The 15,188-nt window shown below is 35.9% G+C and overlaps 1 protein-coding gene and 1 pseudogene across 6 annotated transcripts; both read right to left on the bottom strand.

The window, feature by feature from the left end:
- Positions 1-4,393: 4,393 nt before the first annotated feature.
- Positions 4,394-8,616, bottom strand: LOC143569606 (putative acyl-[acyl-carrier-protein]--UDP-N-acetylglucosamine O-acyltransferase, mitochondrial). 5 transcript variants are annotated; one of them, XM_077055478.1, is made up of 10 exons: positions 8,512-8,616; positions 8,357-8,445; positions 7,049-7,173; positions 6,862-6,970; positions 6,686-6,778; positions 6,471-6,587; positions 5,662-5,745; positions 5,474-5,578; positions 5,322-5,408; positions 4,395-5,227 (listed from the first exon to the last, which is right to left on the bottom strand). In XM_077055478.1, exons 1-10 carry the CDS (start codon positions 8,597-8,599, stop codon positions 5,108-5,110), a joined length of 1,017 nt encoding a protein of 338 aa, XP_076911593.1. In that variant the 5' UTR covers positions 8,600-8,616; the 3' UTR covers positions 4,395-5,107. The 5 variants fall into 5 exon arrangements, with proteins under 5 accessions (XP_076911591.1, XP_076911593.1, XP_076911592.1 ...); XM_077055477.1 differs by having other exon boundaries at positions 4,396-4,828; positions 5,070-5,227; positions 8,357-8,610; XM_077055476.1 differs by having other exon boundaries at positions 4,394-5,227; positions 8,357-8,610.
- An 810-nt stretch (positions 8,617-9,426) lies between these two features.
- On the bottom strand, positions 9,427-14,851 carry LOC143569630 (inactive protein kinase SELMODRAFT_444075-like; annotated as a pseudogene). Its single transcript, XR_013141767.1, has 10 exons — positions 14,615-14,851; positions 13,449-13,603; positions 13,273-13,367; positions 12,123-12,592; positions 11,059-11,538; positions 10,561-10,721; positions 10,383-10,459; positions 10,088-10,235; positions 9,630-9,779; positions 9,427-9,542 (listed from the first exon to the last, which is right to left on the bottom strand). The product of XR_013141767.1 is annotated as an inactive protein kinase SELMODRAFT_444075-like (transcript).
- Positions 14,852-15,188: the final 337 nt, after the last annotated feature.

The following is a 15,188-nucleotide window of genomic DNA, read 5'->3' as shown; positions in this document are numbered from 1 at the left end:
TGCCGTTTAACCACTTTGATGACCCGGAGTTGACGTCGTTGATTCGCGAAACTCTACAACCGAGATACACACATGTAAGTCGTACTACCTTAAGACGTCATTGTATCAGGTTGTGGGAGTGTGCTAAAAAAGAGTTAATCGAGTCTTTTCATTCTTTAGAAGCCATTGTTAGTTTAACTACCGATGTTTGGTCGGCACCACACGGGTTGCCCGAATCATACATATGTGTCACCGCTCATTGGGTTGATCCGGTGACATGGCAATTGATGAAACGCACCATCGCTTTTGAAAACTTCCCGTTCCCACATACCGCCGAAAAATTGTTTGAATTACTTGATGAAGTTATAACGACTTACAACTTGAGAAATAAAATATTTTCGATTTCGTTTGACAACGCTTCAAACAATACTAAGGCGGCTGAAAAATTTATCATTAAATATTCACCACCTTGTTTCGGGGATTTTTTTCATGTCCGATGTGTTGCACATATCATCAACTTGGTTGTCCAAATAGGTCTTGACAATGAACACATTTGTGATGATTTAAAATACTTTAGACTTATGTTACAAGATGTCTTCAAAAGTGGTAAAAGAAGACATCTTGAATATAAGAACTATTGCAAGTCGGTTGAAAGAAAGTATTTGGGGCCGAATTGGGACGTTCCAACCCGTTGGAACTCAACTTGTCATATGTTAAAGTGTGCTTTTGCCCAACGCCAAACTTTACAAGCTTTTCATAACAATCTTGTTGAAGAACGCGAGGCCGATATGTTTCCGGAAAGTGTTTGGGTCCAAGTCGGTTATTTGTTGGAGTATCTTGATGTGTTCAAAAAGTCAACAACAAAATTATCGGGAGTCTATTACCCTACTAGTTGTTGGGTTTTGCAAGAATTGTACTATATGTCTTGTGTTTTTAAAAGCTTTGCGGAGAAGAACAAACTCTTCGAAAATATTGTTGCGGTGATGAAAGAAAAGTTCATAAAATATTTTGAAATCATACCGCCGGGTCTTCACTTGTGCCGCCGCATTAAACCCCTATTGGAATGTTAATGGGGTTGAAACAACGATTGAGGAAATATTCGACAACTTAGGTATGCACGAGATTGACCCGAAGTTGTCGACGGAAGCGAAGGACAAGTTCAACAAAAACCTTCAAGACCTTTATGACCATTATTTTCAAATGTATGGTCCAAGCACAAGATCGTCTTTTGTGAAAAAAACAACTGGTAGGCCGTGCAATGACCCACTTATAAACTTGATGAATGGGATTCGTGATTCGGCATCTAAGAGGCAAAGAGGAAACACACCAAGTAGCGAACTTGGTCGATATAGTGGAGCAAACTATGTTGAGGGCGCAACGGTCGACGAAATTCGCAATATTGATTTGTTGGCTTGGTGGAAAGGTAAACAAAACGAATTTCCCATTCTATCCGCCATGGCTCGTGATTTGCTTGCCGTACAAGCCTCAACGGTTGCTTCCGAATCGGTTTTTTCTCTTAGTGGGAGGGTGTTATCTATGCGAAGAACAAAACTAACTCCCGAGTCTCTAGAGGTTTGCATTTGCCTAAAGGACCATTTGGATGCGGTGGATCGTGTACAACACAAGGCGAACTTTGAAGACGAAATACCAATAGAGCGTCATATTCATGATGAGGAGGCGGAGGACGGGGTTTCTTCCGATAACGAAGACGAGGGTGAAGACGAGAATGAAGACGAAGAAGAGTTGTAATTATTTGTTTTGGTAAACTTATTTGTAACTTGTTCAACTAATATTTAGTTTTGATTTGTTTTATTATAATTACTTTTGTTACTCATGATTAATTGTTTGTTACTTTTTTAATAACGACGAACATTTTATTCATCTAAAAAATAACTATTACAAACATTATTAAAACATAAACGATACTAAACATAACAACTAAAACATAAAAAACAAAGTCCGTCGTTTTAACCCGGGAATACTTATTTTTGGGTTGTAGAGCCGGACGACTCTCCCACTTCCGTTTTTTTAGCTTCCATTCTTCTTTTCTCTCGACAATACTTATTCGTATGTTTTCGTAATGTCGAGTTGGACGCTGCTTTAAGAAACTTCGAGCAATATTTGCAACGTGCCAACTCATGTGAGTCGGTCATGAGACACAAATCGTAATGAACCCAAACATCGGGGCATCTTGTTGTTTCGATCACCATAACAACGTCATCATTGGTTGCCATTTGTTGTCGGTTTAAGGTTAATTGTGGTTTGGAGTGTGTTTTATAGTTTTGGGAGTGGTTTAACAAGTACACAAACAAACCTTGCTATTTATAGAAAGAAAATAACCTATTTATAGTTAAAAAACCGGTTCCAACGGTCTAAAACGGCTATATAGCCGTTGGAACCGGTTCCTAACGGCTATAATGTTTAAATTTCAAAAAAAACCGGTGGAACCGGTTTTTACGTAAAAACCGGTTCCGGTTCCAACCTACCCGGTTCCTAAAAGTTTGCATTTCTGGGCATCGGTTCGGGTCGGGAACCGAACCGGTTCCTGACTGGAACCGGTTTCATTTTCTACCCGGTGTGAAAAAACCGGTTCCGAACTGGTTCGGGTTTTCAAGGTGAACCCGATTTGTGCACCTCTAACTTCATTGGCTGATCTATTTGAAATCATCTGGCAATTGGCATTACTATAAGCAGGAATCTTTTTCAACACCATATATGTTCTTTTTCATGACAATATTTCATATTCTTTTCTCATAATCATTGTGCAAGTTGAGATATCTTGATATCTAAAACACACACACACACACATATACAGGACCGTTCAATATAGAACTAATTCAAAATAGAAAATTGTAGGAACCGAGGAAACACTTGTATATAGTTTATTGTGTGTGGACGATAATCACCAGCGCGATTAGTTCTCTATAATATCACAAGCTTAAATGTCTAAATATTATTGTTCAAGTGTCCATCACACTATATAATAATTCTCACCCTAAATCATATTGACCAAACAAGATAATCTCCACTAATGTTGGCATAATATAAGAACGACATACAATAATAATATAGCAACTTGCAAATTATTGTCTATGCATACGAGTACTACAATGTGTGCATCAAGTACAACCCCGAAAAGCAGACTAGATAACCTTCATGTTCACGAGCCTAAATCTGAAAACCAAAATAGTATACGAAACTCAAATATCACATATATTGATCCAACACAAGGATTTTAGAGTGTTTGGATGTGAATAATGTGAGTTGAAGAATCAAAATCTAGATCATATAAGCAGATATATAAACGCTCAAAGACGAATATCTGCTTATGAAAACCGCAATAAGTAGCTAAGGTGTTTAAGCTTTATCTTAGCAATCCCAATTCTCAAACACCCACCTAAAGCAAAGGACATATTGATAGGTCTGTAGTAAGTGTTGCAAAAATCCCGACTATGTGCTGATTAATCCCCGATTAATCTCTAGTCCCCACTTCACTGATTAATTTTGGTTAATCAGGCAATTAATCGGTCAACGATCAAATCCGGCCTAAATCAAGATTAATCGGACTTAATCCGCTTTCTCTTATGAAATTCTGGCCAAAATCAGCGGTTTCCGGCAAGATTCCGGCCAAAATCAACGGTTTCCATTGAGATTCTAGCGAATTTCCGGCCAAAATGTGTTCGTGTATGTATAAAACTGAAGATTATACATTAAAGTTCGATCCGATTAATTCCGATTAATCGTTAGTTCCACCCCACCGCCCGACTAGCGATTTTTACTGGTTTGTACTCATCTCAATATTATGTTTATTTCAAATTCTTAGTGGATTCTCCTAATAGGGCTATTTTGATCCTAATATGTTATATAATATGAAAAGGTCAACAGTCTTTTAGCACTAATATTACCATAACATAAAAACCATTTACTAATAGTATGAGTTTTCATGCATATCAGTTGTGGAAAAGCACTAATACTATATTACTAGGATCAAATCTAAATGCTTTTTTAATACAAAAGCACTATCATCTATCAAAAGTAATAATCAAGTACAAAAGAGGGTTTCAGTACTTAACCAAATTAGATCCTTGTGTACTTGCAGGCATGAATATGATATAGTGATATAGTACAATAATTAAGCAATCTAGTACCATTCAACCACCAAACATATCTTTATGAGAAAATCTTTAGAATAATCAAACATGCATCAGAATAGTATTTAACTTTGTAGGCATGATATACACGAAATTATTTCGTGTATCTTCTATAAGCCCGCGTATCATCATAAACGCCTTGGAATGTACAAGCCTTGACCCGACTGTTTACCCTTTTCTATTTTGTGTCTACATTATTTTCTTATAAAGTATCATGCTTGTACATTGCAAGACCTTTTACGATACACAAAACGTAGACACATGAAACTATTTTGCGTATCAGATGGCTAACATGCTTAATGATGTTTAAATTTACCAAAAAAATGTTCATTTTTGTGATTTTCTCTATGTTTATTAATTCTTAATGCACTAAAAAGGTCATTAAAGTAAATCATTAGATCATAGGTTATTAGCACCAAATTGCATGTAAAAAGGATAATAAGTTAACATTCAACGAAAAAATCTAGGTAAGTTGTCTAGATGAACCAGAAATACTTACCAGTTACTTATCATTTCATAGAACAAAACTTTTCCGTCTGCGTATATCTTTCTAAAATTCATCAACATCTTGACAATGCAACCTCAAATTTAACAAAGTTGAAGCAAAATCTGTTAACTTGGGACTGGCAACAGTAATTTATGCACATGAAGACCACCGACTTGAGATAAATATCAAGGCAAAAGAAATCTGCAAGACACTGGAAAATAGAGTTGTTAGCAGTAAGAATTAGTTTCTAATGTTTGGATACAGTGAATCAGATAATTTGATCATCAGTTGCAACAAAATTGATTTTAACTTCTGATTATGTTGAGATCAATATCACAAGTTCACAACTTCAAACTTCAAAGCGCAAAAACATATACCATATAATCTCTTTTTAAACACAATGCCAAACACCCTTTTAAGTACCTATCCACACACACGGAGAGAAAACTTGCCACAAAATTATAGAGATACAAACACATATACATTACAGTCAACTAAAACTCCAAGATCTGAATTTGCAAATTCCACGACGGTCTTCTTTAAGCGATTCACGTATTGATTGCACCAACAAAAGCACAGCAGGGACACGTGACAAGTCTTCATGACATTCCTAACATCATTCATATCATCTTTTTCTTAAGTAATTTAATAAATATTAACAATATTTGACAACAGTTGCAAAATAACTAAATAAATCATATTACCACATCAGCAAGACGGTCTTCAATGCCTCCAACGTTAACATCAGTAGGCATGAATATCTTCCGGTAAGCAGTTCTCAGGCTCCTGATCTATATTAATCAGATTATTAGTGAAATAATATAACTTTTTGTTATGATATTAACAGACAACTTACCTCAGTAACTGAGAACCCGCCTCTTCTAAGACCTTCTAGATTCAAACCACGAAGCTCTGCTCGGTCTCCAGCCACCATGGTGTACTTGGGGACATCTTGTGAAACCTTATTATGTTACACCAGTAAAAATAATAATCACTTTGGTTACGTAAAAAAGCAATTTGATATAATATAACAAAGAATCTTACCACAGAACCGCCACCAATGAAACAATAAGAACCAATATTGCAGAACTGATGAACAACAATGGCTCCAGCAGTGTGTGCATGGTCCTACAAGAATACTTGTAAAACCAAAATTTAACTTGATCACATACAAACCGAACCGAAATGACCGAACCCATACAAAAAAAGACGATTTGGTTTTATGTTTACGCCAAACCGAACTCTCAGTTCGGTTTCAGAAGTTTTGCATGTAATTCAAACCAAAAAACCGAACCAAAACGAATTTATGGATTTTTCATTTTTTATTTTAAATGTTAAGTTATAAGAAATTAATAAATAATGTAACCCAATATTTTAGGCCTAAATGTAAGATAATTGATTGATAATAAATTAACAAAAAGATTTAGACCCAAATTCATTATTTTGTGCCAATTTTCTTTTCCTTTGCCAAAAATTTCAAGACCAAATGGCAAAACCGAAAAAAACCAAACCCAAACAGAAATAACCAGAAAGAGCACTTTTCAAAAACACAAAAACAGAATTTTCGTTTTCGGTTTGGTGAGAGCCCAAAGCTGACCTAAACCAGCCCAGCCCCTAGGGCGGTTGGGCAACCGATCAGAATGGGTCAGGTTGACACGGAAACTTTTTGAAGCTTTTTCCGAGAAATTTGTATAACTAATGAAGTAACCAAAACTTTTTTAATTAAGAAATATATAAAAGGTTTTAAGAAATTGAAGTACATTTTGGATCTCTTTCTAGTTTTGACCCATTTGACCAGTTCCATTTTAACCACCAGTTTGACACGAAAAAAGAGAAATGATCAAGGGACTAACCTCCACCAATACATGGCCTGCTAAGAGGGTGCTGTTTGCAAAAATGTTGTTGCTACCCACTTTGCAATCATGGGCTATATGACAAGATCCCATGATAAGATTGTTATCACCAATAACCTAAATTATACAATTCTTCAGTGAAACCTCTTTTCAGTGGTAAAAGTAGTTTTAAGTCAAGTTAATGAATACCAAAAGGGGAAAAAGCATTCACATACTGTTTTGTCACAAGGTTTCGAAGATCGATGGATAGAAACATGTTCTCTAATCTCATTATTATCGCCAACTTGAAGAAAACATTCGTTACCAGCCTGAAAACTATCGAAACTAAGTGTCCATACAAATAGAAAAAACTGGATAAAGATTGATTCAAGATGATCTACAATTCAAAAACCTTATACTTCATATCTTGACATTTGATGCCAACAACAGCATGGTGACCAATAACACTGTTGCAACCGATGATTGTCTTTCCCGGAATGTTATCTCCAACAACCGCCCCACTGTTTGTCAATAGCATACAAGTAAGAATCTAGAATTAGCAATACTGCAATAATAATAACTAATTGATTTGCAGTAACCTCATCAAGATGCATTTATCTCCCAATTTTGTGTTTCCAAAAACATGACTTCCGGGATGTAGTTTGCAATCATTTCCCAGCACTACTGATGATCCCACAGTGCAAAAGTGTCCAATAGAAACACCCTGCAAACTAAATGAGTTGTATCATTATATAATTTACAGGAAAATTGATGAGAAGCAGATCTGAGAGTTAGCAGACTCGTATATGGACCAACTCAGAAAAGGCCAAAACTTAAAAAAGGACATAACTTGAGTTACGAGTGAAATTATGGGCCCGTAACCGGTCAATGGAAAGGACTCGACAAGCTGGACCTTGTGGCAAACAACTGTAGGTGGTTGGCCTAGCTATCAGGTCCAAACCACATCATTTCAGCCCTCAATTCCACAATTTACACAATTTTCGCAACATTAAAGCCTACGTGATTTAGGCTTTTTATATTTAATGTATACCTTCATTTTTACATTTTTATTAATATAATAAATACATATTTATATATTAATGATTTTTATACATAAAAGTAAGATAAAAATAACTAAAAAACATAAATTATGTATATATAGCAATTATAACTAATAAATATATTAAAAAATAGTTGAAAAGGTTTATAAAATAATTAATATAGAAAAACAAGTCAAGCCTAAGCCAATCTCGAGCTTGAGAAAACATCACACGAACCAAGCTCAGGCTCGGCTAGTTTGCACTTGTAATAAAAATCAACAAAAGTGATCGGTAGGGGAGCAAACGAGACAAGCTGCTGGCGAGCTACTCAAGCTTGGATCAATAAAAAGCTCGTAACGAGCTGAGCTTTTTCGAGTTCGAGCCGAGCCCGGGCCCAGATAAAGCTTGTTTAGTTCCCGAGCCCGAACTCATGCCTTGTATGGGAAGCTCGTTGAGCCTTACCGAGCCTTGTGTACTTTTAAGTTTGACCTCTTTTGGACTTCTATGTATTAATTTCACATTGTACATATGAGCTCGAGCCAAGCTTAGATTAATTTAAGTTTTTTTCTCAAATATATAAAAATGTTAAAAACGTATATAAACTAAGTAATAAATAATAAAAAATCAGAGCTCGAGCTTTAGAAAAACAACTCGAAGCGAGCCGAGCTGGAGCTCAAGCTCTCGTAAGTCAAAACGATCTAAGCTCTAGCCTAGTCCAGCTCGAGCTCGGCTCGTTTGCACCACTAATTCTAATTCAACAAAAATGATCGCCGATAGTTCACCAAAACTGTCATCAGTAACTAACTAACTAACTAAGCAACATATATAATATATCAATATTTTACTATTAACACCTAATAATCATACCTGGCCTATAACGGCATTAGGATGAACAACAGACGTAGGATGTATGAAGCTAGGGTTTGTTCCGTCATCATTAACGGCGTTACAAGCGTCTGTTAATAAATTACAACAGTTAGTTAATTGTAAACATATATAGAATGAATGAGAAAGTGATTTACAGCTGAGATTTGAGAGCCGTTGACGGTAAAGTGACCGGAGAAGACCACCGGCGAGCTGCCGCCGGGTTCTAAGGGTTGAAATTGTCATTTTTTGAAATTGGGTTTGTTTTTGTAAGCTACTTATATTAATAGATTCAACGAGTGGATGGTGACCGGAATCGATGCCTATAAAATATTTTGGACGTACTCGCTAAAATTTATACTATGGAGCGAAAAAACGACGGTGAGCGGGACACCCCGGTCCCTCTTATCCTATGCCCTTGCGTATAACCTTATAAACCGGTCAAATCAATAGGTGGTTGATTAGTAACGTGAAAGGGCTCATTTAACCTGACCCGTTACTAAATCACCTGAGCCGTTGAAAAATCGCGAATAATCAAATTTTGATTTGGTTGATTCATGTTTGTGTTGCACCCTCGAATATTTTATATATATGTATAATTTATAGGTATAATATTAAACTGAAAGAATATGATTTCTAAGTTGATCCCGTATATAAGTTATGACACATTTAACCATTTATTGGCTTACAATTTTACTACGACCCGTTAACATATTTTTCGACTCGTTTTACTTTATTACAATAAAGGCAACCTGTTTTGCAACTCGTTTACAACTTGATTACGTGCCAAAATACTTTGGTTACAAGTTTTGCAACTCGTATACAATTTCCATTTGTTTTGGCATGTTTAGATAAATAGAATACATAGTCGGATTACATGTTTTTAAGTGTGTCGATGTAAGGATTAATATTCTTTGCCCGAATAAAGATATGAGTTATGTTCAAGTTAACAACTTAATTATAGTGTTTCATAAAAACATAGTTAAGGATATATATACTCATGAATAGATTTCTATTTCAATTTTTAATGTAATTTCAACTATCCAATGACTCAATATTGTAGAAGTAATGTACTAAAAGTCTATAAAACTATCCTCTAGGCTCTAGCTAGCTTCTAGTCGTAAACACGGGATTACATCGATGTACATATCGATCACTTGATATCATCGTTTTCCAACATCCATAGCACCTGTTTCCCGAAAAACATATAACCGTCACTAGAAATCATTAATACAAAATAAAGTTTATTAAAAAAGGTGGTTTCAGTGTTACATACCTGAGACATCCTAGGCCTCGAATGTGGGTCCCGCCTGATGCACAACGAAGCACAATGTGCCATGCATCGAACCTCTGGCTCAGAGTAACTGTCTCTGAGACGCGGGTCAATCAACTCACTAATGACACTCTCTTCAAGCAATGGTCTAGCCTGTTCATCAATATACACAACCATTAGACTCATAATGGGCTCATTGTGTTAAGTAAATTTTTTGTGTGGGCCGCTCGGGCCGGGCCAACCAATTTGGGTCACTTTTCGCCCGTTTGACTTTTTCAATATATTTTATGTTATATATGTATATATATATATTAGAAAGTTTACCCATTTGACCTGTCACAGACAAACAAAACCGGCTCGGCTCGTTTGCACATGAACTTGTGCAAACGGGTCAGGCCAGTTTAATCGGTCGCATGTAGCAACAACCAACAAGGGTTTTAACTTTGAATACACACACATACCCATTCAGTGAGATATTGTTGGCCCTTTGGCCTTTTTATATCAACCGCTTTCCGGCCTGTAATGAGCTCAACCAACACGACCCCGAATGAGTACACGTCAGCCTTTTCAGTAATTTCACCACTCTGAGCGTATTCCGGAGCCAAGTACCTAAAAAACAAACCCGCGTTAGAAAACCAATTAGTTTTCAAGAAAAAAGTGTTGAAAACCAATTAGTTTTCAAGAAAAAAGTGTTAACGGGTCACCAGAGTCAACCCGACCCGTTACAGTATTATTATGTTTGCGATCACTAATTACCCAAATGTTCCGATTATTTTAGTTTCGACACCCGATTCACCCTCTGGTTGCCACCTGGCAAGTCCAAAATCTCCAACCTGTGTTCAAAAGAATAAAAAAACATCCAGATCATGGTTGACTTAAAAAGTCAAAATGTGTATTTATGAAAACTTGGTAACATTTATACATAATTACATACCAAAGGTTCAAAATCATGAGTTAGTAGAATATTATTTGGTCGCATATCGCGATGAACAATACAACCAACTCTGCATTCTTCATGAAGCTATCTTAACCCGCGAGCAGCTCCAACTGCAATCTTTTGTCGCGCAGACCATTCTAGTAGCCCGCGATTATGGCCTACAAATCCAAACATGATTGGTTCATATATTTATATATGTTGGTTATATTTAAAAGAATGAAAGAAGTACTTTATTTTACATTTACAACATTTTTTTATATAGTTAGCAATAAAAGGTTGCAAATTCAAACTTTAGCAATATATGTTATTTAGTTATTTGCAAAATAAAAAGTATATAAATAATAGGCTCACGAGTCAGCTGGAGTTCAATAAGTGAAGCTCAGGCTCGGGCTTATTATTAAGTTTGAGCTCAGGTTCATTTAACTCCAGCTTAATTCGAGCTTTTAACGAGAGCCTGACTCTTTTAACAAAAAAAAAATGAGAGAGAAAGCGTACCGTAAAGGTGAGAATCTAAAGAACCGTTACATATAAACTCGTAAACAAGCAACCGTCGACGATCCTCCACACAAAACCCGATCAACATCACTACATTCCTATGATGTGCACAGCTTAAAACATCAACTTCCGAATAAAACTCATTGTCACCTTGTGAACTAGCTAGTTTATGCTGTTTGACCGCAACCATTCGACCATCTTTTAAAACCCCTCGGTGCACTGACCCGAACCCACCTTCGGCTAAAAAGTTAGCCCCCGAAAACCCATCTGTAGCCTCTTCGAGCTCAGCAAAAGCGAACTGTTTTGGTGGTTTTCCGAAGACTGGAGCTTTGTGCTGACAGATTGAACATAACAAAGGAGGTTCGTGTGGGCGGTGTCTCGTCAACGGCACGATCCCCCTCTCCGTCTCCGTTGACTTTTCGGGCCGGTGGTCAATCTCGGAGAATATCACACGTGGCGCGTTCTTAATAAGTGGCGGACCTACATTGAAAGAAGGGGGGCAACGGCCCACCATAAAAAAAAGTTTAGTGTTATATACTCGTTAAAATCCTAGGAGTGCAAACTAGTCGAGATTTTCGAGATTGAGTCGAACCCTTGGACTTCTATGTTAGTGTTATATACTCATTCGTGCCTTAACGAGCCTTGTATATTTTTAAGTTTGACCACTTTTGGACTTCTATGTATTAGTTTCACACTGCACAGCTGAGGTCGAGTCGAGCTTTGGCTTGTTTAAGGTATGACACGAGCTCGAACCGAGCTTAGGCTCGCTTAAGGTTTTTCTTAAAATATACTCCGTATAAAAGAGTTCGAAATGCGTATACGTTAATTAATAAATAAATCTGGCTCGTTTAAGGTACAACACGAGCTCGAACCGAGCTTAGGCGCATTTAAGGTTTTTCTTAAAATATTTAAAATAGTTTAAAATGTGTATAAGTTAATTAATAAATAAAAAAACAAACCGAGTCCGAGCTTTAAAAACAACTCGCAAGCTCAAGCTTATAAAAAAAAAGGCTCGAGAAAAAAGTACTGTATAGCGATATTCAACCGACCCAAAAATTTCCTACCCTCGTGAAAAATTTTTCTGGGTCCATCACTGTCTGTAACTGGATTAACTTGCCCAAAATCGCCAGAGGAACTAAGAACATCGGTATTCGAGGGCGACGAGCTCAAGTTTTCGCTATCAGAATCAGATTCCTCGTCTTTCTGTGTATCCCAATCATGATCCACTACCAAAAATGGGGAACACTCTAGATCTATACTTGATAATGAAGAGGTGTTGCGGTCGTTCGTGGTGAAGGACGAGTGTTCGGGGCTGCTAGCAGGGGTTACATTTGGGACTTTGGTTGTGTTCCAAATGCTTTCGGTTTCTTTGAAGGAAACTGCAGGGGTTTCTAAAGAAGAACTGATGTTTTCGGGTTCTTTTGTTGGTGATCCGATCAAGTTCAAGCGAAGGACTTTCGGTCGAGTGTTTTTCATCATGACTATGTTGCATTCTAGCTCTTCCATGCATGCTTTTGCCTCTTTTTTCATGTTCCTGTGACAAGAAGTCAAGAAAACAGGAAACCAAATAAGCGGGTCGGGTTAATGTAAAAGATATCAACTTTAACTCGGGCACATTTTTTCTGGTTGTTTAATTATACGGGTTAAACATATTAAAATGAATGCGGCCCGTTTAATGAGATCGGTTAAACAAGTCAACCTAAATATGACTTGCTTGTTGAACATGTTATGTAAGACAACTTAAAACCTGATTATTTTCATACAGCGTCACGGGTTGCATCTGGAAACTGCAACCTTAGTTTTATTAATAGAGTTAATATTGTGATAAATATTAATTATGCTTACATATATACAAGTCAAACGTGTCGATGGGTTGCAAATTATAAATAGGTGGTAATCAAGTTGTAAAGGGGTTGTCGAATTGTGACAAATGGGTTAAACATATTGCTTAATTAAACAGGTTAAGCAAATTAACTTGAACATTAGCCATTTAATGAAGCTGGTTAAACATGTCAACCCATATACAACTTGTTTATTAAACGTGTCATGTATGACAACTCAAATAATATTATGTTCATGACGTATTACTGGTCGTGTCTGGAATTCTCACCCCTAGTTTTGTTTATTAACATATATTATTATTATTATTATTATTATTATTATTATTATTATTATGTGTTTATTTTACAGTCTGTAATAAAGATATGCACTCACCTATCCAAAACAACCCATTGTGTGTGAGTTTTCTTTGCTTCAGCAGCCACCTCTCCACACAGGGTACCAGAAATAACCTTAATCTTCATTTTAACCTATCAAAAAACCATCAAACATTACGAATTTAAACGGAAATTTCAAAATATCAAGAAAAACACAAAAGCAACAAGACTCACTTTATCAGAATCATATATATTATGTAACTCCAGCAGCATTTGAGTGCATGATTCAGTGATGTCTTCCTTCTGATCCCGAACATCACCCGAAAGATTTTTCCATTTCCCCGTCGAACAATCGCTGTTGAACTTCGAAAATTTCCATAATTTACGACCTAAACAATTTCAAGAATCGCATTTAGTTCATAGATTTTGGTCAAGATTAAGAAGAAAAAAAACTATATCAACTATTTTGGTTTAAATACCATTGACTAAAATTCTAATATACATATAGTTATTCAATATAGTACGAATAAAGAACTACAAGAACCACATAAACACATGTAACATGTCGCTTTAAATGTGATATATTATGCAGTTATGTAACACACTATATAGAAATGCTCATGCAATTTCTCTACTTAAAATTTGTTCTGTAATAACCAAAAGACAAAAGGAAAATTTTTAAGCCGTCCGCCCATCCGACCTATGTATATTAAAACCGAAACACCCATTGTTTTAATTACAAAATAGTAATATAATTTCTGAACTCAAGCTCACATGCATGGTAGATGTACCAAGAGACACATGCTTAGTCTTCAACATGAACTTAAATTCCATATAAGCCCATTAATAACAATCAAGAATATGATTACAGCCTAAGCAGTTAATGCGGAAAAATAGCAGATATTAGTCGATTACCAATATTTGTGTTATCGGTTATTGCAGTGGGATATCAGTAATTTTACTATCATGCAGAATTTAAATATATATAGCAGTTTAACACTAACAATTCAGTATACTCTCCTACTATTAACAAATTATCTTTGCAACTTGCAAAACACTAACAATTGCAGCAAGTAGGAACTAATTAAGACACAAAACACTAAAAGTTGAAAATTAAGACTTATAATAAAACACTAATATTAAGACTCAAAACACTAAAAGTTGAAAATTAAGACTTAAAACACTGATATCGGGATATTATCGGTACCGATATTCTGACTAATATTTCGCACGAGGACCGATAACCGAGATATCACTGATATTGGCTGCATAGATTTCAGCTCAATAACAGGAGTATCATAAACTTACACTTATGCAAGATGATAGAGAGAACTTATGAACTCTAATATTAAACAAAAACAAATATACATATTAATGTGCTTATAGTTAAAATAACATACTTGAATTGGAAGCAGGGATGACCACCAGCAATTTAGCACAGTCACCAGGTTGAACAACATGAGTCAAAGCCCAAATCAAAGCATTTCTTGATATTTCTCTTGATGCTTTCACAACAATAAGCACAACTCTCTCTCCTACATCATCTCTATCTCCACCACTCTTTTGCCTTTTCATCATTTCCATGAAAACCAACAAAAGTTTTAAAAAAATATTAAAAAAAAAAACACACAGTACACTTTCACTGTGTGTGCCTTATAACATCAAGATTTGCCCAAAAAAAATTATTTTTTTTTCAAAGCTTAAAAATCTAATGACCAATCGAGACAGGTAAGCACGCAACAACAAGCTGCGCTGCGCCCAAAATAAACCAACCCTACTTCACAATTCTCTTAATTCTTCAAATCATTAAACACCCACCAAAAGATACAATCTTTTTCATCATTTTTCAAGAAAGTTTTTGACTTTCACTATTTATGCAACAAAAAACATCAAGATTCACCAAACTAAAACACACCCACTTTCCAAAATTGTCTTTTTAATCAAATAATCAAACACCCATCAACAAATTTTGCT

Source organism: Bidens hawaiensis, unplaced genomic scaffold (genome assembly GCF_021521415.1).
Source record: "Bidens hawaiensis isolate Kalapana, Puna unplaced genomic scaffold, B.hawaiensis_p1.1 tig00024623_1, whole genome shotgun sequence".
NCBI classification, from domain to species: Eukaryota; Viridiplantae; Streptophyta; class Magnoliopsida; order Asterales; family Asteraceae; genus Bidens; species Bidens hawaiensis.
This window is presented reverse-complemented; position numbering and strand designations above follow the sequence as displayed.